The sequence below is a fragment of the Gobius niger genome (assembly GCF_951799975.1).
Source record: "Gobius niger genome assembly, chromosome: 12".
Lineage (NCBI taxonomy): Eukaryota > Metazoa > Chordata > Actinopteri > Gobiiformes > Gobiidae > Gobius > Gobius niger.
Window position 1 is genome coordinate 8,457,181 of NC_136863.1, and position 23,422 is coordinate 8,480,602.

The window sequence follows — 23,422 nt, forward strand, 5'->3', positions numbered from 1 at the left end:
TCCTACAAAATATTACCTTATGGGCTTATGACTGTCCATTTTTACATCCTGTATCTCCTTCAGAAGGTTATAAAAAGATACAGCTTGAGGGGCGTCTCCCAAACACTTCCCGGAATAGAGCTTTGATTATGATTGATCAGGAGGGAAGACCCTATAGTCAACTTATTTACATTTTAAGCAATTTGAAAACCATAACATTCTTTGACCAGTGTTTTGTTGTGTGTTAAAGACAAACCTCCTCTGGGGCCAGGGTCAAAGGTTCATGACCCAGGCTCAGCAGGAGCTTTTCTCTATTGAAATGAGTGTGGGCCTTATTCAGCTCAACCCCCCACTGTGCGTCAACGGCCAGGAAGAAAATCAACTCATGTGAATCTTGTGATTTTCCCAAATTAAAAAAAGAATGCATTTATTATGGGTTCTCAAACATTTATTGTAATAAATAAAATTAGGACACACCTAAATGTCTTTAAAGAAAAAGTATACAGGACAACACAAAAACAGTCACTGTTTTTCCATTTACCATTCCCATCCTCATATTTCCATATCAGTTTAAACAATTTTAAAGACAGTGCTTTTATGTACAAAAAGTTACAAGGCTTCATACTGTACATATGCTTCTATTTTACAGATACCCATAGGGTAATAGGTCCTCAGATAAAACACACAACCCTAGGTTAATGCATCATTCACTATCCATAAAAACATGATACAAAGTTACAGAAAATACATTCTATATATTTATATATATTTATATTGTCACACAAAACAACAGAGGAAATTACATCACACAGTCACACAGCTGTTCTATACAGCACATAATTCATAAAAGACCAAAAGAAACCGCATTAACTCACTGCTGTTGGAGAGAGTTGTGTGTCCAAACACATTGAGTTGTGTGTCCAAACACATTAAGGCAGTAGTGTCTCCAAACACAGACCCATGAACTGCACAGAGCTCATTCACCCATGTGCCACTGCCACACGGGTCCAGAGCCAGAACACAGGCGCACATTCCTAAACTCAAAGGCACATCTTGGCAGCAGCATTGCACTCTCAAAAGGATTTTGCTGCAAGTTTTGACAATCTTTATCATTTAAGCTCGTACAAACAATCTTGATTATTTCTGTAACTGTAACTATATTTTCCCACCTTTCCCTTCATGCATGATCATGTCACGCATGATCCGCTAAACGGCTTGCCTGTAACTTAGGCTCTTTACTCTGTGTTGGGGAGAAACATCCTGTGGTTATTTAGCCCAGCCTGTTGTGGCCTCTCCATTAATGTAGGCAAATCCCGGGAAATGCTGTGAGTGCTCGTATTCAGAGCTTCTGCGTGATCCAATAGACGCATACATGTCCCCAGAGCCAGCGAAGCGAGATGAATGCAGCGGTGGGCTGGTGTAACAGCTGTTCGCGGGAGACACTTCTGGCCATCGAGGGGTGACTGGTGCCGGGTGCAGACGAGGAGTACTACCCATCAGACAGGGCTCCATCCGGGACATCTGCCCATTGAGCTGATACTGTAAAACATGTAGTTTAGTTACAAATAAACATCTGGTATTTTGGTGAAAACTGTGCATTATATATTGGTTGAATATGACGTTAATAAATGACAGTGTCAATTCTGTGGCACAAAGTATCCTGACCCTGAAAATGGTAATTTCCTGTCTATGGAAATGACAGAACCTGTTAAATTATACATTCACATGTGAATGGAGATAAAGTGCTTAAAGCGTATTATGAAAGTCTAGGTGGTGCTAATACTACGGTTTTAAGATCTTTCTCACTGAGACAGCTCTGAACCCTTCCATTTGTTGCCCAAAAATACTCCGGACAGTTTCAGCTATATTTGGGACTTCCTACAGAGACAAAGCTCCAGCATTGTGCCAATTTCAGCTCAGACAGTTCAATCCAATAGAATGAAAATGGGAGTCCTTTCCTTTTTCGTACTAAATATAAACAAAGGGGAATTCATTATTAGGAATCGCGGCATGGAAAAAGGCTGTCACAACAGGTCAGAAGTGAACAGCTCAGCTGCCTCACACAGCAGAAAAGAGACCATTTGAAAAACAATGTTTTAATAATTGGCCCATTCCCTGCTCTGACCAGTGGATAGAGGGATGAGGAGATGACTGCAGCAGGAGGAGATTAAATTGTCTTGCTGATATAAACTCACCTGTGCAGAGGAGCGGTGGTAAGCAGAGTAGTGGAGAGGACCTGGGATTGGCGGCTCATGTCCTAGACTCGGGTACTGGCTCTGGATAGCGTGTGGGTGCTGGTTTGCATAACTTCCATAGTTGTAACTCCCCGTATACCTTCAACATTGATAATTTCAGACAGTTATCGATATGATTGTTTAGAGAAATGCACTTGTTTATGACATGGTATTCTTACCCGTGCTCTTCTCTATAAACTGGCATACGGTGGGCCGAAGAAGGGGGTGGAACAGGGGCACTATTCCTCATACAGGACAGCTGATGACCCGCCTCTGCAGTGGAGCCTCCTGCAGTAGTCACTGTGTAGGTAAGGGACCAGGTATATGACTGAACAGCGCCTGGCAGACACATATGTAGACACAGAGAAAACCATGTTGTAGCCGCTGTGCTACGTTTGGTGTTCTGTGTGATGTCGGGATGAGCAGAGCCTCACCTGTGGTAGCAGGTACTCCAGAGTACTCAGGGGACACAGCGGCAGTAGGAGAGCTGGTAGAGGAGACACCCACTGAGTGGACCGATCGAGCAGGGGAGTAAGGGCCTGGAGATGGAGGGGTGGGAGTCGTCTCAGTGATGGTGAATTCCTCCTCTCGCTCTGCTGGAGTGTATGGAGAAAACAAGAATTACTGTAAATTATTATTCGATGAATCCCCATCAGCAAAATGCTCCACTCCCTTTTGTGCCAGCCCAGGAACAGGCATTTAATTACCTTTACCTGCTTTAAACACATTATCTTTATTTTAGGCTTCAAAACACACTATTTAAAAGGAAACACAATAAGACCTGGAGTAGTGTTTCTCTTCATTCACCGTTTTGAGCAATCCTGCTCACTTTGGCCTGCATTACCTTGATTTTATTGTCATAGATGTAACACAAAACTGTCCTCCCCAATAGTAAAGCCTATAATCCATCAACGGATGCATTCTGAGCCGTTGTGCACTCAAAGTGTATTCATCACGGCTCTAGCATGCCATTAACAGAAAAAGAAACCTTGAAGTCACAGTTCTATACCACTACTACCAAAAGAGGGAGCTGCTTCGAAATCGACTGTGTTATAAAGCAATTATAAAAACCAAAAAAAGACAAATAAAAGAGCCTAAACAATGAGGCACAGAAATCTACATCCCAGTGAGTTTGCATCTAGGTTGAAAAGCCCTTACTTTATAAATCTTGACTATGCTTTTACGGTAAATGTTCTTCTTAAGACTAACCTGTGGTGCCATCGCTCTTCATGGCTTTCATGAGGTCATTGGCTCTCTCCTGGCAGTGCAAAGACTCCATCAGATAAAGCACATAGTCATCGAACATGAGATGGATCAAATGGAAAGACCCTGTGAAAAAAACAACATATGTTTACATTTTTTTTATCAAAGATTCAACATTTCTATTACGCACTGCATTTGATTTAATGACCTCTACGCTAGCGGGGTGACCGAAAATGCGGTTGATGAACTTAATGGCGGAAATATGTCGGACTGACCCCGGGGTCGTACAGCTGAGGGGAACACGACACGGAGCGGAGTGTCACAATCGCGCCTTTGTGCTGGTCACTGCTGCTGCCGTGTGCATAATAAACACTTAGGACTATTCAGGGAGCGGGGCGCAATACTGACCGCTCATAAAATGGAAAAGACGGGCAAACACGTCGGGACAGGGGAGGGGGGGGGGCGCCTTTTGTTAATTAGCTGCTTTATGAAAACACTGCGACCAGCTGTGGCTTTGATTTTGACAAAGACGGGGGAAATGACAGGAGAGACGACGCACAACCACTGTTAATGATATTATAAACAAGTCTTACTCTTTTGACTGTAATGTAAATGACTTTTCATCATCATCAAATTACTAAAAAGAAGAAATGTCGTTTTACTTGACAAAAGGGCATGTAAATTTAGAGCCATCTTATCAACTATACGTTTGCATTATTTTATTCACACATTTATTGCACACCTTCTGCACACATCATACTATTCATTATCCACAGACTAATAAGAGGGTCTATGATTGACTTAAACACATCAATTTAAATAAATCTAAATTGAGCTGATGGACTGAGAGGCTAATTTCTTTGTTATTATCCTTCCGTTCAGCATTACGGTTGATCTGAATGACTTTTTGTTTTCGTTTTGCAATAAACCATAAATCTTCAGAACACAAGGGAAGCATCTTTTTTTATTTTACAGCTGTGTTTTAAACTACACTTGTAAACAGAAAACGAAGAAAGGTAGAGACATTTCACCCGCGCGTGCCACAGCAGGAGGCGTATGCAGATATAGAGAAATGCTGAATTTAGTGAGCTTTTAGAAACGGTTTCATTGGGCAGCACAAGTATTGCGATTTCTACTTCTGAATAAAGAATCAGCTTTGAGAGTACATTATAAGTAAACTCAAAAGGCAGGTTTTGTCCATGATAAATCTTTATAGACCTACTTTTGTTGTTTTTTAGAGGACATCATGTCACCTAAATAGTCATTCTCAAACTTTTGAAACTCATAAAATACTTCCAAGTGCCACCAAGCCTAGATCAAGATCAAATCCGGACTGAACAAGGGCCTAAAACAGACTCAAATTGGACTAAATCAAGCCTAAACTTAGAAAAACATGAAGCATAAATTAAATGATCTCAAAGTTCAATAGATAAAGTCTAAAATGGCGTAACCACCAAAGAAGAAGAAGTCCCACAGTTTGAGAGCCACTGTCCTAAACAACAGTCTGTTTGATTGTAACCATATAATTGCAGCTCTGTTTCGATTGCGATCAACTTTACGGTCTCACTAAAGTAATCCCAACTGAATCCGCGTCTCACCGAAGCTCGGGGCGCTGTGGAGGGTCATGTCCCGAATGACTCTGGTACCAAAACACGACCACATCAGCAGGAACTGTTGCGCCACCTTCTTCAGGGCGCTGGGCCTCTTGGATGCCACCTAGAGAGAGAGCATTACCATGAGAAAAGAGGGGGGGGGGGGGGGGGGGGGGGGGGTACCGCGGGTAGTTTTAACCCCGAGGTCCGCGCTGGGGCTTAACCCTCAGGAACGAAAAACATGTCAACAAGTCAACTATTTAATTTGCCCCCGGGGACACGCCTTCCTATTGAACTATTGTCTCGCCGGACCAGGACGTTGCCGGGGCGACCGAATTTTACAAGCCCATATCTGGCACATAATGGGACGCAAATGGGAAGCTTGAAGACATCATTAACTGGGAGGATTGCACCCTATAAGTGGCTCAGGACGGGACAGGGGAGTGGCGTGGAGTTACAGGTGTCTGTTTAGAGGGGAACGACTCGCTGCTGTTAAAAGACACAGCACAATAGCAATGTACTGGAGCATCTGCAGCATGCACTAAAGTAAAGTAGAAAAACAATTATACTAGATAGCATGCTGACAGATGTCTGAGTACGCTTTCAGTCGTCCAAGGCTTTTTCATCATACCAAATATTTTCTTTAAATTAAAATAGTTGCACCTGTGAGGCAATATTTGTTTGATATTGGGCTCCACAAAACATTTGATTTATCTGATCTGAGGTTTTCCAAAGCTTTCCAACTCGCGAACAGCCCCCAGTGACCCCCACTGTAATATCAAGCAGCAAAACATTGATAATTAAGTTTGATAATGTGTATTTTCAAATGTTTTATTATTAGTTCACCTCAATTCGCCGTTTTTTTTTTCTTCTTTTTTAATTGACATCAATTTTTACATCTGGATCTCAAATTCATAACCCCACAATGAGTTCCGACCCCCACTTTGGGAACCCTCTGTCTAGAGCAGTGGTTCCCAAAGTGGGGGTCGGGACCACTCGGGGGGTCACGAGGCCTTGGTTGGGGTTCCCCAGATGATTTCAGGATGAAACAAAAAGAATAATCCTACTTTTTTAGTCATTTTTTTTGTAAATCAGCCTATAATTAGTGACATCCAATCAATTATTCAAAATAAAGCAGTTTTGATAAATATTTACTTGATCACAAAATGTTTTTCTTTCGTAAATTACCATAAGAGGGTCAATTTTGGGGTCCCAGCCAAAAACGTTTGGGAACCCCTGGTCTAGAGGACAAGGCTGCAGCCATGTACAGGGAAAAATATTCTGGTCTGAGTGTCGTGGGTACATGCCCTAAACTCTGACAATTTAGTTAATGAAGCCTATGTGTAAAGTCAACCTGGAAGACTCATTGCAGCGTCATCCAAGCATCTACTCATCTCCAGCAGCAGCCACACCTTCACCGCAGCCAATCATCACCCACAATTCTGCATTTAACCTTTCTCCTTCATGGGTTCGACCACTCGCCAGCCGTGCTGCAACCCACCTCCGCCCCCTCACCATCTCAAGTATTCACCTGTCGCTCAGCCTTCTCCAACCTACCATACCACCACCAGTGTCCAGGCTCCGTGGGAAAAACACTCATCTAACCTGCTCATGCATATTAACATGAACTTCTTAACACCTATGTCTTGAGAGGAAGATTTTTGGATGAAAGAAAACAACTCTGTCCAAATGAATACTCTTGAAACACCTAAATTATCCAGTTCACAGTACATATTTTAAGTTTATTTGCATGTCCAGGAACTTCAACATTTTAGAGAAGACTGAAATATGAACTGGATATTGTGCTGCATGTTTTTGTGATTTCATAAATGCAACTATTCTTTCCACAATTCTTACTATGTGTATGTAAAAAAGAGAGCAGACATACCTTGACTACGCAGCGGTCCACCATGGAGTCCAGCCACTCGATGTAGGCCTCGATCGGAGACTGTTCTTCCAGCAAACGGTCAAACTCCTGATACACTGTGCAAAGACAAAGGAAACGAGTGATATAATTGGACTTTGACCATCTTTGACCCCGCACGACCAGCGCACATGAATGAAAGGGGAGGTGCTCCGCGGGGTGTTGGTGCGAGGAGCGAACTTCTGTAACCTTTTGGTCTCCATCATGACGGCTTGACTCTGCCGGTCGTGGGAATACTTTTTCTATACGCCGTGTTAGTAGGAACGCACAGTATGGGGAAAAATATTAGGTGTCTAGTCTAGAGTCGTTCTGCTGACATTTATCACATCAAGTACCATGCTATACAATTAAATTCTTCCTCATTTATTCTAAGTACCACTCAAGAAAAAGAAGTTTCTCTGATTAGCTAATTAAGGACTAAACTAGGGTTAATCCATGACTAAAATTAGACAAAATCCTACAATTTACCCAAAAGCGGGACAAAATTCCACACATAAGTCTCAAAATAAAGCAAAGAATGCAGGCGCCTAAGAGCCCAGTAGTCAGGACAATTTGTGAGTTGTCAAAATCAAATCAATTTACTAACTTTTTAGGACTAAAGATTTTGCTAATCCCATTCAAATTGAAGACCTCAGTGACGGCCTGTTCTTGCGATATGAACACTGCAACTGCAAATGGTGCGATAATTATTTGGTCGAAAAAGTACTCAATTTATTTTTGCAAGAAACAGTACTGCTAAAGAAACAAATTTACTAAAGTTGAAATGTAAAAATGTTGCACTTCATCCAGTTCAAAAATGCAGTTTAATAAAAAGTACAGAAACATGACCGGAAATCTCTCAAAGTGACAAATGCATTATCAAAATTATCTACATTTGGTATATTTCTGCATTATGAATTCAAACTTTGTCATTTCCCACCGCTGTCGTCTTTCTTGTTTGCAAGGTTGCATAATTCAGGGAATGTTTGGAAATTTCCCCATGGGAATCAATGGGAATTAATGGGAATTGACAGGATGGGAATAAACAGGGAGCTAACCTCAAGAGGTTTGGACTTATTGTGAATGTAACAATAATGCTTTGTTAACTGTCTATTTACTTTTTTTTTTTTTAAAGCGTAAATAGCACGTTTTTAATCTTTGAAAATTCCCCAAATTTCATATACCTGATTTCTTTGATAAACAGTAAAAGAGAAAGCCACTAAATGAACATGTGGTCCAAACTCATTCCTAACTTTCCTCACATATTTTGTAGTATCCTTCACAGAGTCACGTGTCGGGGGAAAAAAATCCCATGTATTTTAGCAATGACTATTAAGAGTTTGACATCACGGTGCAGGCTAATCAGCTATGTGCCAACTCATGGATATAAAACATACAAGGTAAAATTAAAGATTTGTCTAAATTGTCGGTAGTTAGCGCATAGCTGATTAGCCGGCGTCATGCCATTAAACTTAATATTTTACTTTTCGAAAAGTCAAAGCTAAATATATATGGGATTTTTTTTGTCAGACCCTGACACATGACAGGGAGTGGGTGGGACTGTTGAGCTCTATAGGCACATTTCACAACAGGCAGGATCACTTTCCCAGAAATGCTATAAAACTAGCCTGTAAATACATGATATTGACACAAATGCTTTATAATTACATATGCAGTTTTTTTTCTTCCAGAAAAAAGAAAATCAGTTATAATGCCTGTAAGTTTCAGGTAATTTATCAGGCATTATCCACACCATAGTTTGTTGTGTGTGAGTAAGTAATTTGAAAGCGGATATCCAATCCATGTGCCCCATTTTCATCCTAAGCAGCCCCATGACCCGATGTGCGCACTTACAGTGAATAATAAGCTGCCGGTGCTCGTCCTGTGAGTCCTCCATGGTGTAAAGTGTCTGCTTGGTGATGCTGTTCAAGTCCACATTCCTCCAGTCCTCCAGCATTTGAAACGTGATGTCCGCGCTGTTTATCACCGTCCGCGATGCCTGCGAACAGATAAATCGGCAATATTACCACCGCACGCATAGCCGTATCTCCCATCGCTGCCCGCTCAGAGGGACTTTTATTAAAATGTGAGGCTGTGATAGGCACCTGGCATAGGTGATTCAGGGATGTTTGCCGCTTTAGAATCTGGGAGAACCTCCGGGACACTAAACAAGAAGGCAAAAGCAGTTAGCTGTATGTACAATAGTTTATTATTGAGATATGTTTTAGACTGTAATAAACACTTACATTCAAACTTGATATTCCTCAGGTTTTCCGGCAGGTCGTGAAGTGCGATTTTGAGCCACTCGTCAAGTTGTTTAGCAAATTTTCTTATCACCTGAGTCAGGCTGTAACGGACAAAAACATCTAAAGTTATGCACAATATTATACAGTATAATGTTCTTATTGCAAGATTAATGCAATTATTTTATTTGTTTAGTCACGGCTTGTCGTCAAGGGATTGAATAAATAGTGAAGTGCACTGTGTTATTTGTGGATAAACTTCATCGGTAAAAGGGATTCTTGCCTAAAACTTGAAAAATAACTTTATTAGGACATCAAGAGCTTCAATAAACTCTGGCTTCTCCCTCGTTTCCTATGCACTTGCCTTTACTAAATGACTTGGGAAGCCTTTCTGCTAATTATAATACACATCCAAGCAACAATAAAGCTGAATGAAACACAAAAGTATAATTACTGATCCAGTAGTTTCAATGCCACTAATGCAAAAAAATATAAAATACAAACTCTGTGCAAATTCAATATTCAAAATCAAATTGGCTACAACGGGAAAGAAAGTTTTTATTATTTCCCCCAAACTTATGCAGTAAAAAAATAGAAGAACAATGTCTTTATTGTCCAAGAAATTTCGAATTAATACCAGTTTGAATCCAATTGATTAAATAAAATGTGTGGCCTTAATTTTGGCACAATTAATTTAATAATGCATCGGTTTTATATAGCGCTTTTCTGGACATTCAAAGACACTTTACATTCATTCACCCCATACTTGGTAGTGGTAAGCCACAGCTGCCTTGGGTTAGACTGACGGAAGTGAGGCAACCACTCACTCACTCAAACACTACATTCTAGGCTTCCTGATGTTCCCAAACGGTCTCCCATCCAAGTACCCACCAGGCCCTTCCCTGCTTAGCTTCCAAGGTCTGACGGGACCAGGCATAGCAAAGGCGGTATGGCCACATTTAATGCCCCGTAAGAGCCCTACGCTTTGACCTTAAATTGCTAAATAAAGTAACACCAGCAACATTTATCACAACAAAATGCAGTGTTTCCTGTTCGGTTAATTCAAGCATTGATCATAAGGCAATTTTCAAAAACAATTTGAAAGCCTGAAACCTGTGGAAAAGTGGCCTTTCGACCCAGTTTGGGAGACCACAATCTATGCAACTACTGGTCTAAATCAATGGTTTTTAAATTTTTCACATCAAGAACCAGGATCTAAAAGCCCATTCACACCTCAACGCGTAATGTCCTGTCGGGAGTGGTTGAGACGGGGACCTGTGGAGCTCTGTGTAGTTAGTTTTGGGTGAGTTGGCGTTTTAGGGCTACCGGCTGGCCACTAAATCATCTGGATTTTTTTCTTTTTTTTTTTTCAAGTTGTGGGACTCACTAAACTGGGCTTCCTCGTGGTAATTTTGTTACAAGTGTCATGCTTGACGTGTACTGTTTCATCAACAAGCCTGATAAATGTTCAAAAAGTTCTTAAAACGAGATTACACCAGTCTCAAACTAGGGCTAAACAATGGCGTAAGTAGTTCTACACAAGAACTAACCCAAAAGAGGACAAAGAAAGTAAAAGTAAAACTGTCTCTACATTAAACAAAGACTTGAAAAGCGGGGAATCCCAAGTACCATCTAAAGCGACCCCTGTACCTCAGTTTGAGACGCACTGATATGTACTAAATAACGTACACCGTCATTTATTTACCTGTCAGGCAGCGCTTGGAGAACCGTGGGCATGAGGACCCCGGAAATGGCCTTGTAGAGAATGGAGTCACAGACGCCCACGATGTTGACCACAGTGGGAGAGCCCAGGACAGGCAGCATGTGTGGGGGCATACCCTGCCAAAAGTGCAGCAGAAAACTTTGGACCTACAAAAAGATGCATCAAGTTTAATACACAGATAAATAAAACAAGGATTTGAGTTTGAATAAAAAGTCTTGCCTCGTCAAAATTGGCTCGAATGACCGTGTCCAGTATCCTCTGACAGTGCGTTCTGTACATCATGATAAACGTCGACACCTACAGGCAACAAGATAGCATGGTTTTTAACACAAAAACCTTTAAAGATCTGGCAGATTTAATACTTAAAGTGATATTCTGTAAGATTTCAAAGTGAGGAAAGACTGAGAGTGAAGTTTCAAAGCAACAGAAAGACACTCCTAGTTTGCAAAATGAGAAGAGCGGGACCTAAAAAGTTAGAAAATTAAGCCCCTCCCCCTCTCCTCCTGATTGGTTTCTGACAGACTGGTTCACAGGAAAGCTCGTCTAGTTGGTCAAAGGGATAGCCCAGGATTCTGATTAGTTGAAATCTGATGAAGGGTCAGGGTTTAGATTGAATATTACCGTACTTATATATTACATAAAATTTCAGACCCAGTTATATGCAATCTATTAAATGTGTAAAACATTTTAACTTGCAGAAGATCAATTTAAGGCAAAAATCAACAATTTACAGCAAAATATACGAAAGTGCATATAAAGGAAGGAAACTTTACTATCAAAGTAGCTATGATGCCAAGTAAGAGTATTTGTTACATTTCTGACACTGAATTTGATATATTTTTGATTGAAAACAGCACATTTTAGTAAAATTTAGCCAATGTCGATATGCGTGGCAGATATTTTTGACCCGATTTTTTCCAAATGTCTGGTCTATAATTCTGTAAAAACATAAAATCTTGTCCACTCCAGTGTTGGTCAATTTATTTTATTACTTTAGGTGATTCATTCATAATTTCTGTCCCAGATTTAATTAGTTGCCGTTAGCATGAGAATACTGCCGTTAGCATTAGCATGCTGCCGCTAGCATTAGCATACTGTTGCTAGATCAAAAATACTATTGCAGAGGTTGAAACTAATTCAGCGATTGAATTCTCCGATCTGTGATTCAAAATGACGCAGCATGTCTAGATTCATTGAGGTTTAGTGAAACTTGTGTTAGACAAACTTGTAGCTAACCAGTTTTCATCGCAATGTTTCTCCGTTTCTCTGAGGCCTAGGAAGTTGTAGGAGGACTCATATTAAAACCTGACTTAGTTCTTTCCAATGCAAAAAACTGTCACTTTCGGTTCCGGAGATATCAGCGTCAATCTCTAATTTTTATTTTGTGCTCGAAATAAAAACTAAACTAAACAAAGAACCATGATGGCTGAAATGTGAGTGATCTTCAGTGGGGATGAGGGGGGTGTAAGGTTGGAAGACATGAAGTATCGCAGTAAGATTTTTCATAATTTTACAAAAGCGTTTAAAATCAAGCTGTTAATTTTCTGTGATAGGTTAACTCATGAAGAATTTTTTGGAATAGACATGAACTTCGTCAGACTCGGCATCCAGCTGCACCATAATATAATCCAAGGAAAATCCAAACTTTCGGGACCCACTGTACATGAAAAAAACCTTACAGTCCTCTCTCCTCACGGTGGGAAACTGAAGTGCGTTACGAAAAACAAGAAAGTAAATCTCGCACAAAGCATGTGAACCAATAAACGGTGGCGTTAAAGGTCTGAGCTTGGAGCAGAGGGGTATAAAACGAGCTTTAGAGATCAGCGAAAAAACAAACCATTTAAAATCATGGCCCCTCTTTAAAAGTCGGACAGCCAGTGCACGTCCTTTGTCCAGAGCTAGATCTTATTATCTTCCCCCCCCAAAGATTAAGAGTCAGTGAGGAGCCAGCGTATAAATCCTCGAGGTCCTTCTCCAAATGCTGCAGATAAAAGGGCCTAACCAGAGGGGGGGCACGTTGATGGCGAGATGGCACCATGAGAGGGAGGAGGAGGGGGGAGAGGGCTGTAAGGATGGACTTTAAAAAAGAAAAAAAAACGACTATTTACCCTCTCTTCTGGCAGACTGGAGGGCAAATTTAGGTCTTTGACATTTGGGAACTCTGGCAGGAGCGTCCCCAGCTTGGAGCGCGGTGAATACGCCACTGTCTGCTTGGTGACCTCTTTCTTGCCCGTCTCGTTCACCCACGCTGCGCCCTTTTTGGAGTACATCACGTCATAGTACTGGGATGTCTCCTTGACCGCGATGCCGTAATAGTGGTACCTGGACAAAACAGAGCAACGCGTGTCGAGGATGAGCGGACGAGGCTTGAACTTGCTTTGAAACAACGGTGGAAGGTGGAAGGGGCTTACTTTGACTGGCCTCTCGTCCCCAGTCGCCTTGTAGTGAGCGCCGGGAACTGTTGCCGTATGATCTGCAACAAGAAGAAATCAATATGAGCTAAAGTTAGTTAGGGAACTGGCACTTTACCTGTTTGTATTTGCTTGTTTTTTGTTTAACCTCTTAAAGGGACAACACAGAGTTAAAAAAAAAAAGTAATGAAAAAGAGACGAAAAAGCAGCGAAAACGACAAAAACACACAAACAAAATAGTGGTGAAAAAGCATCAGGAAAGAAACAAAAAAGTGACAAAAATTAGATTAAAAAAAGTGCTGAAAACACACGACTAAAGAGCGATGAAAAAGCAAGAGAACACAACAAAAACACTGACATGAAAAAGTGACGAAAACACATAAAAAAGTGACGAAAAAAGCGACAAAAAAAAGCAACAAAAAGTGTCAAAATGAGGTGAAAGAGTGAAAACACAGCAAAAAAGCAACGAAATAAGAGATGAAAAAGCAGCAAAAAAGACCAAAAAAGCAATAAAAAAGACAAGCAACCAACAAAAACACTTTCAAATTGTGACAAAAACACGGCAAAAGAGCAACAAAAACGTGACAAAAACACAACTAAAGAGGGATGAAAAAGTCAACAAGAAAGACACGAAAGAGCGTCAAATAAAAGGGACCAAAAAACGATAAAAAGAAACTAGACCAACAAAAGTTACGATCAGTTTTGTAGGTGTTAGCTTTCAAATGAGTTGTCACACTGGTCTAGGCTGCAAGCTCCAGTCAAGAAGCTTTTAGATTTGGGTAAAGCTAAACTAGATTTGAAATTGAGAGTTACGAAACTCATTCGCAACTTTCCTGACGCAGAACCCACTTCTTCACTGGGAGCGATACTGTCATGGTAACGCCAATAACAACTAGCCTGCTACGCTAACCCACGATACAAATGCTTTGAACAGTAATTAGATACACGGCACAGACAGGTCTTTTCCCACAAATGTCTGCTTCTACAATACACTGAAAGACAAAACAAATGTTGGAAAAAAAGTAAACGTATGGTCCCTTCATCTCTGACTTAACCTGATTAGCATAAATTTGAATAAGAATAATATAAGAACTAGTATTCTCACTGACTTTGCAAATCTATCCTGTTAAAATTTCCTGTAGTTGGAAAGAAAAAATTGGCAACTCTTATTATTATCATTAAAAGCAAAACCGCAACATGCAAGACATACACTCAAATAAACCAAAGACAACCAAGTTAATAAATCAAGGTTCTGGTAAACACTAAAGTACATATACAACCTTAAATACAACTTATAGTAATAACTGCAACAATAATGTTTAACAAAGTCTCCATATTAATTATAAGATCCTGCCAGTAACACTATGGTGTGTAAGGATTTAGCATTAGCTCAGGTTCCCCACTTACTAACTAAGGTGAGCCTCACAATCTAAATTCACTAAAACTGACTTAAGATTATTCGTTGTTTATTTACTTGAACTCGTATGATTTGCTGCTGAGGCCGGTTGGATGTGCTGCCAAGTTGTCTGTGACGCCTTTGGAGACGGCTTATGATTGTGAAATTAACATTCAATGCACGGTTAACAGCTCTGGGGGACATTCCTGCAGTCAGCGCGCCAATCGCACGCCACTTTAAAACTGGCAACATCTGTGGCGTTGTGCCGTGTGGAAAACGGTTTCAGAGTGGACTTTTATTGTAGCCACCAACGACTGTCACAACAGCAAATTTGCAGTTCGATGTATTGAGGCAGGAAAATATCGCGATAAACGATATTATTGGCTCTAAAGATACTAGATACTGTCAATTTTGAAGCATAAAAATGACAGTAAATCTTTGTTCTAAAAGTGCATTATCATATCCTAAAATACCGCACAAGCCGCAAGCAACATGGAATATAATGTAACACAATGTGCTTCAGTTAGAAATCAACTTTTACGAAGATAAAATAGGGAGAAAATGCTGATAAATGTACAGACGATAAATATTGAGCCCAAAAATGAATCGTTTATCTGTTACTTAAAGGGGCTAGATGCAAGTTAGCCATTTTATACTCACTACTGCCACCTCAGGTCATACGTGTAACTGCACCTTCTATATTAAGCTTGTGAATGACGGCACTGGGTTCATTCTACACCTTAGGACATTGTTGAAAGATGTAGGGGGAGGAAAATACTTAATTTTAACATTTTTAAACTCTGCATAGTCCCTTTAATGAAGTCGATAAAGTAATTATCGTGACAGCCAAACACATCTGTGCAGTATTCATGCTGCCTATGCTGGAGAAGTGCTCACTAACACTGATTTAGAGAGTTTTGTGAACAATATTTGAAAGAAATGGGTCTTTTGTGTATATAGAAAACGCTTAATATCAAGTCCAGCTCGTGAAAAATGAATATTCGATTATATGTGATGGTGTTTTTGCTGTATGTTTGTGCCTGTTGTGTTTCCTATCTGTCATGAACCTGCCACGGGACTACGGATGAAAATGAGCCTATATGGCTAACTCCGGCACATTTACATGTTGAAAAAACACATGTTGATTAATGTGCACTGTCCCAATTCAAATAAAGATTAAAATATTTGATTATAAATAAAAACTAATAACAAACATTTTAAAGCCAGCCATGTAAAGCAAGTATTTTTTATGTTATTTATGTTGACTGTAGTTTTGACTTCAGGGGGCCTCCAGGAAAAAGGTTGGGGAAACTAGCTCTAAAATGTGCTCTTGGTAAGCATTTGTACAATGTGATTCCAATAGATTTCTGATACTTTGCACAGAAAAAAACACCCACTATTCTTTTGCACATAATGCCTACAATCATCTTTGAGGGAATTGTGAAAATCTCATAGCTGCAGCCACGGGGCGCCCTTCTTAGGCGGAGAAAAAAAGTTTCGAGACATCCATTTTTGACATTCTGGACTTTATCGCTTCTCCACAGTGTCCCCCCTGAACCATCCCGCCACCCTCACTCCCCCCCACTCTCCTCCTCCTTCTTCTTCCTCCCTCTCCTTCTCCTCTCTTTTTGTCCAAAGAAGATTGGCTCCTAGGTCCGGCTCCCGGTGCAAGAAACTTTAGCAAACAGTGTAGCGCTCCATTGTGTGGGATGAAAAAAGAGGCCAAGCTGTGAAGTTTCTGTCAGGCCCCGCTTGATAAATGAGCAGACAGGGAGGCAGTCCAGGCCCTCTCGCGTTTTTTTTTTGTCCCGAATCAATGAAGCCTTCCCAAAGGACACCCCACACTGCTCCAGCCACTGATCTAACATTCCGCAACATCTCACCCTTCCAAATTTCCTTTAATTACACATTAATCCAGGCCCCTTCTCTTTTTCAATATCTTCCGACAGGAGTGGTGCAGGGTGGAGGTGGCCCGGGCGGCGGCTGAGGGGGGAGGTGGGGGCTACACAGGGAATGGCTGGGGGTAGAGGCTCAGCAGCTCCTTGGGGTTGTGGGAACAGACCGAAGCCCATCTCAGTTGGCTCTAGATTATGTGTTTACCGCAGAGCTCCCCCGCTTCGCTGCGATGTGCGCATGATGTTAATCTGTCCAGTCCAGGTGCTTCGTCACTAGACGCCTATAGGTCCGCGCTGCATTCGGGGACTTTGGGTAAAATAAAACACCTGCGAGCTGGCACGGTATTCAATCATAAAGTAGAAGTCTGTACCTAGTAGAGAGCTGCTATAGAGCTAGGGAAGATATGTGTGTTGAAGATATGCTGGATTCCTGGCACATAATAATAAACTAATGATGTTCACATGAGTTGTGCCTCTTTTCTCAACTACTTAAAGGCACACCGCGTAACAATTTGGATTATACTGTTTCCAGCGATACACACATAGACTCAGAAAATGCTATTTTTTGCAGAGGGTAATCAAATAATGGATTTGGATGAGAACATAACCGGTTTAAATCTCATATTTGGTTATGTTTGGTCAACATCTCCATGGCGACGCGCTGGAGACGTACCCACTCCCAGTAAAGTTACAGTCATGTTTTATAGAGTGAGCCGCTCACAGCTAACACATGTGTATTTGTTCATATTTTAAACTTATATTTCAACAATAAAAATGTGTGTAATAAAAATAAATGCTTGTACTTGATTCTATTTATTGGGGGAAATGTTACGCGGTGCGGCTTTAAGACTGTTTTAGCTTATGTTTCATCTGCTGACAAACCCTAACATGGTGAATGTCTATGCTAACTTTCAACAACATCTATTTAAGAGAAAAAAATATGTTGAATATCGCGCTACTACGATATATAAGCTATATTTTACCAAACCAATTCAATGTTGAGAGTTCAAAAATACTCAAAAGGATCAAAACATGGCTGACATGGAACTACATCAGGAAAATAATGAACACATCTGAACTTTGGCACATTTCAAAGGTTGTATGTGTTTTTGTTTAGGCTGAGTTTGCAAAAAATGTATAAACCTCAGTGATTTCGCGATATATTGTGGAATCTTGCGACATAGCCATCAGCTAATATTGCGATATGACGATAATCTGGCGATCTACTATGCAGCACTACAAATACTATATACGGTTATGGTTACAGATCTACTGTGATACAAATCTTTCAAGAGAAAAGAAAAGTCAGTGACGCCATAAGAATATACTACACTGTAAAAATGCCATCTTGTCTTGGATTAAAAAAAATGACTTAAGTGTGCTTGAAATTTTGGGATTTGTGCAGATTTTAAGCAAATGCCAAAATTGCCAATGGAACAAGCATTTTGTTCTTACTTTTGACTTTTTTGTTTCAATTCAAGCGCTTTTGCCAATGTACTTGAAATAAGTCAACAAGGCACAAGTCATTTTCTCTTATTCTAAACGATTCAATGCTTGTTCCATTGGCAATCTTACTTAAAGACAATCCAAACCTACTCAAAATCAGCATTAATTGTGTTAATTCAAGCACGTTTTAAGCAATTAATCCAACTTTTATTTTTCACAGTGTAGATTGACAGATAGCATTGTGTTGGTTGAGTTAAGAACATAAGTCAGATGCCAAAAACGCCCTATAGGCCCGAGATGATTTTCTTTTCAACTACAAACAATGAAAGCCATTAAATTAAAATGCCTGCTGTGGTTCAAATTCATTCCTAACTTTTCGAACACATTTGGAGCATCTTTCACAGGGACCAAGGCTCACTGTCTCAGAAACGCTGGAAAGCTAGTTCAGGAAATTGATTCAAATGCTTAATAATTAGATGCACAGTAATTATCTTCAATTATCTGAGTTTACGATACACTAAAGGAAAAAACAGAAACTTAAAATAAAGACTCTTAAAGTGATTTGTAGAGGTCCATTTGCAGCAATAGGGCGGTCAACAAATCTTATGACTCTATTCTATATCTGACAACAACGAAACATGGCATCTGTGCAAAAAGGGCTGAAAACCTTCATCTAATTCCAGAAACGTTTCAAACTCCATCATTCACAAGCACATGATCCACAAACAGCCTCACCTTTCCGAAGCTGGCCGCGTTGACGGGCTGCATGTCGTGCTTCTCGCTGAAGTCCAGGTAGTGCATGTAGAGCGCGCTCCGGGGGATGCACACCCCCTCGGCGATCTCATAGTTCTCCTCCAGCCTGGGGACAGCACACGGCCTTTTAGCAAAACTTACTCAGAAATGAAAAGAAGAAACACTCAAAGGAGGAAGCAGATGTTTGATCAATGAAGGAAATACATAAAAGAGTTAATTTCGCAGCTTTATGATGCACTAATCTGACCACTTGGGGGCAGCAGAACAAATTGGGGCAAATTACATCTGTAATTAATGAATAAAGTTACACTGCAGAGCGCCTGTCATTCATATTCATATTTCTATTCTTAAATGTAGTGTTGTGTGGTGTCTCTTATACCTAAAGCTGACAATAAAATAGAAGTGCTTTCGATATCTATTATAACCAAACACTCCACAGTCATATTGTTCCATAATGTGGATATTTGTGTTAGAAAATCAAATTGAATTTAACATTTATTGCCTGTAATGATTGTAGTTGTTGAAAATGTGTGACGCTTTTACTGCTCACAATAGCGGAAAACACTCACCAATCTCTCCTGTAAACTATGCATGAGGCTGTGAAGAGATTTAATTGATTATCAGTGATCACTTGTGCTTCATTGATTTCATTTGCCTCTTGAGTGTCATTTTTATGTAATGTCCTTCATAAATAACTTTGAATTACATCAACTACTGGCATTTGTGGCCTACGGATACACTTGGACTGCCTGCTTTTGGTTATCAACCTAACAGGAGAGTGAAGAATAAATAAAGACATTTTGATTTATATATGCAGGCTGCTATAACTATCTCAACAGGCAGAATTCTAAGTATAATATGACACAATAAGGACTGGGCACTGTTAATAAGGAGCAGTATGGGACAAGAAGAAAATCCTCTTTAGATGCCAGGTAGGTCCTACCACAGCGCTAAAGAGAGTTTCTTGGTTGCCCATAACTCAAATAAACAACTGTTTTACACAAATAAATATCAATATTTTGAAGTGTATGAATGTTTTTGTTCTGTTTTATGGTTCTAAATTCGAGCAGCACAATATTTTTGCTGAATTATTGGTATGACCGTGTTAGATGACGGGATATCAGCAGTTCCATTTTAGCCATGTTATTTTCTAATTTATTTCCATTTGAGATTTGTTTAGGTCCTGATTTTGTAGATATATTTTTGTTTTGCTGCAATTCATTCACAAAAACCCGCCACTATTAAGGCAATGACAAATACTACCAACCTGACCATGAATCTGTGTTAATCATCGTGTGGAAATTAAATATGAGCCTACCATTCTAGAGTAGCAGGCGTGGAGTGTGGTTTAGATGCTCTGTTATTCTCCTTTTCTTCATCTGAAATGACAAAGACAAATCCGCTTTTGTAGAACTGAACAGGATAAACTAGCGCAGGGTTCAGAATGTATGAAAGTGTGTGCAGGGAGCCTTACGTTCGTCGTTGGACAGGTTCCCCAGAGACGTGTGACTGGAGTAGCGCTTGCTCTCGCTCTCATTCAGGCACCTTTCAATCCAGCTCTCTAAAAAAACAAGCAGCGTTATCAACTTTTAGCTTCTCATTGAAAGGAGTGTGATCATGTTTCTTAACTAGCAAAGAGACTGACTGAATCAATTGACTGACACTGATTTGAAATAATAAAATAAAGCAGTGTTGATTACTGAGCTAGTATACGCATCAAATGTGAGTACTGTGTCAGACTGGGGTTGACAACAGTCGCTTGTATGGGCGGCCGTGGCTCTATTTGAGATGTTTTCAGCAGGACGGCAGGAATCCAGCATTGTTCCCGAGACTGGGAGCGAATACACTCACTTCAAAAGAGCCGTGGACGTCACCGGGCCAGTCTGCTGCGGTACAAGCCATTGTCCACTTTTAATTTCTGCCTAAAACAGCGCCACTGGAGTGCTTTTTATCACTGAGCAGCAGCGGGGCGACGCAGGAGTTTAAAAGTACTGGAATAAACTTTTGAAGATTGCATTAAAGACTGACTTTTTTTTTCATGGGTGTTTTCAGGCCTGCGTGTTAAAAGTGCTCTTTTAATTCAAGCACTGATTAATAATGCATTGATTTAGTCTTTACACACTGGCACAGCAGCAGTTTCTTTCATTTAGTTGATGGCAATGCAACCTGTTGCTCCTGCCACGGTCTGCCACACTTTGGTAGATTACAACAGAATATTAAAATACATAGTTTTAGCAGCAACAATTATAAAACATGTAGTTTTATATAACATAAAAAAACAAAAGCAATTAATGTTCTACCTTTGGAAAAAAAAAAGTTAGCTTTTTTTTGGATTAGTAACATAACATAACAATTCAAAATGACATTGAGATTTCATCTATTTAAAGCTAAACTTGTTCACATATCCGTCAGTTTAATGGAACAAAGTCCTGGGGCTGAGAAAGTGAATCCGCTGAAGTGAAGCTAATTCCCAGAGGCTCAGCCTCAAGCTTCATTTGCCACAGGGACAGACGAGTTAGGGATCCAAATAAGTGGATTAAATCTGATCAACAAGTGACAACGGGAGAGCACTTTAGGGAGAAGCGCAAAACCGCAAATGAAATAATGATTTCAACATTCTGAACACAAAATGCCAAGATTAAAAATGTATGACAGTGTATTTAAGATTTATAATTTCAAAACTGCAGAATTGTAGAACACTTAAAAACCATTCAGGCGAAAGTGTTGTCTAAATTATCTTTGTAAATGATGTGAGAAAAGCAGGTGCACGAGATTTAAAATATTGCATAATTGTTTATCTATGTGAATTATATAGTGTCAAATGTGGAAAAGGATAAAAACATTTATCAGTCAGTAATTACACTTTCTCCCTTTTACTAATTCTGTTCATAACACCTCAAGTATCCCACCCTCTCTCATGAGCAAAAAAAACTCTTTCCTATTCCAATCAAATAAAGACAGAAAAGTTGCATCCTGGGAGTAACTTTCGCCACAGCATCCGTCTATCCGGCAAATCCAAGCATCCGAGCAAAAAGAGTTTGAGCCGCACTGACCTGTGGAATCCATGTCAGGCTCCTCCAGCAGCCCGCAGTGCATCCTCTTCCCATCCACGGCACCTGCTCCCAGCGAGAAAACAGCCCCAAAAAAAGACAACGCTTCTTCTTCTTCTTCTTCTTCCTCTTTCCCCCCTCGGGCTACAAAAAAAGTGTCCCTCGATCACGGCTCTGGGTGTCCCCCCTCGGTCTCCGCTTGCCGTTTCTGCGAGCGCTCTCTCCGCCGCCACTGAAGATGTTGAGGTTCTGAGGAGGAGTGTGGGGGGAGACTTGGATAGGGCCGGTGAGGTGGAATGGAGAGAAGAGGGGAAGGGGAGGAAAAAAAAGTGTGACGGGGAAGGGGGGGAGCAAGTAGTCTCCAGAAATCCAGCGCAAAAAGAGGGTGAAGGTGGTGGTGGTGGTGGTGGTGGTGGGGGGGGAAGCCAGGGCCGTCAAAATGTTTGCTGATGTTTCATGGGAAAGGGGCTGATTTTATTGGAGCCCTGATGGGGGGACATGTCATTGATAGGCTTGGACGGCTGATGAATAGGCCCAAGTCAGATGGGGATGTGGCAAGGCTCACTGGAAGTCTTTTGTGAGGCTGTTTTGAATAATAAAAGCTCCCTACCCACAAAAAAAGAGAGAGAGGGAGAGAGACTTGGATCTACACAAGTCCTAACACAGCGGCCTCCCCGTTTTTTCCATCCTGGCATTTAAAACGTTTTCTTGCACCCCCTGATCTGCGAATAAACATAAATAGCAACTCCTGTTATATATGATGTCGAACTTGGCCACCTGTTTCCGCATTTAAATCAATTTCCAATCCCACTTCCTAAACAAAAAAGGTCACTTTTTTATGACTTTGCACAAACTTCCATAAGAAGCAAGAAGTGAATTTTCCAAGTGAATTTTTCAACGCAAAGATCACCTCCTTTAAAAGCCACTATTTTGTCTTTTGGTAGCCTTATTTTGGTGGTGGTTAAAAAAAAGGAGGAGAAAAAAAGGGTGGGGGGGTACCGGCCACAAAGAGGGGGAAGTAAAAGTGCAAAGCTTGAGGCTGGGAGGGCTCTGATGGAGTGCCTGAGAGCTGGAGAAGGGAAAGTTGTGATTAGAATATGAATGGGTCCGCGGGAGAGAGAGAGAGTGAGGGGGGTGAGGGAGAGGGGGGGGGGGGAGCGGCGGAGGAGAATGGGGGATTATGGCTGAATTACTCACCACACTAAGGATGGCTACGGACCCGGGGTTTACTTGGGGCTGGTGGTCAGTGAGTTGCGCAGGCGCGGAGGCTCCGGCGCGCTGGTCGCCCCCGTGGCCGCCTGATGGAGGATATGGAGAACACAGTGAGGACGTTCTCAGATCAGTCTCTTATAAAAGCCCTGTGCACATACTCGTCTTTACAAACAAGGGAAGAGGGAGAGCGGAAAGTTTAACCTCGCACCCCCCCCCCCGCTTTAACCAAGTACATTTTCTTCAGTTTGGCTTTACCCAGAGCTAAAGGTTTCTGGAAAAAAGACTCAAAATAGCGACAAAAATGAGGATGAAAAAATAAGAAAAAGTTATGAGAAAGAGACAAAGTGTGATAAAAATGTGGTAAAAATGCAACAAAAAAGCC

General features: G+C 40.8%; 1 protein-coding gene across 4 annotated transcripts; it reads right to left on the reverse strand.

Moving 5' to 3' along the window:
- Positions 1 to 452: 452 nt before the first annotated feature.
- rfx4 (regulatory factor X, 4) lies at positions 453 to 23,161 on the reverse strand. 4 transcript variants are annotated; one of them, XM_079567089.1, is made up of 19 exons: positions 23,026 to 23,161; positions 21,832 to 21,972; positions 20,253 to 20,339; positions 20,097 to 20,157; positions 18,761 to 18,884; positions 13,289 to 13,350; positions 12,986 to 13,199; positions 11,097 to 11,174; positions 10,860 to 11,023; positions 9,158 to 9,258; positions 9,017 to 9,075; positions 8,766 to 8,910; positions 6,897 to 6,991; positions 5,015 to 5,132; positions 3,423 to 3,542; positions 2,648 to 2,809; positions 2,393 to 2,552; positions 2,175 to 2,313; positions 456 to 1,518 (listed from the first exon to the last, which is right to left on the reverse strand). In XM_079567089.1, exons 2-19 carry the CDS (start codon positions 21,872 to 21,874, stop codon positions 1,246 to 1,248), a joined length of 2,205 nt encoding a protein of 734 aa, XP_079423215.1. In that variant the 5' UTR covers positions 21,875 to 21,972; positions 23,026 to 23,161; the 3' UTR covers positions 456 to 1,245. The 4 variants fall into 4 exon arrangements, with proteins under 4 accessions (XP_079423216.1, XP_079423215.1, XP_079423217.1 ...); XM_079567090.1 differs by lacking the exon at positions 23,026 to 23,161 and having other exon boundaries at positions 453 to 1,518; positions 2,648 to 2,806; positions 21,832 to 22,139; XM_079567091.1 differs by lacking the exon at positions 23,026 to 23,161 and having other exon boundaries at positions 2,393 to 2,513; positions 21,832 to 22,138.
- Positions 23,162 to 23,422: the final 261 nt, after the last annotated feature.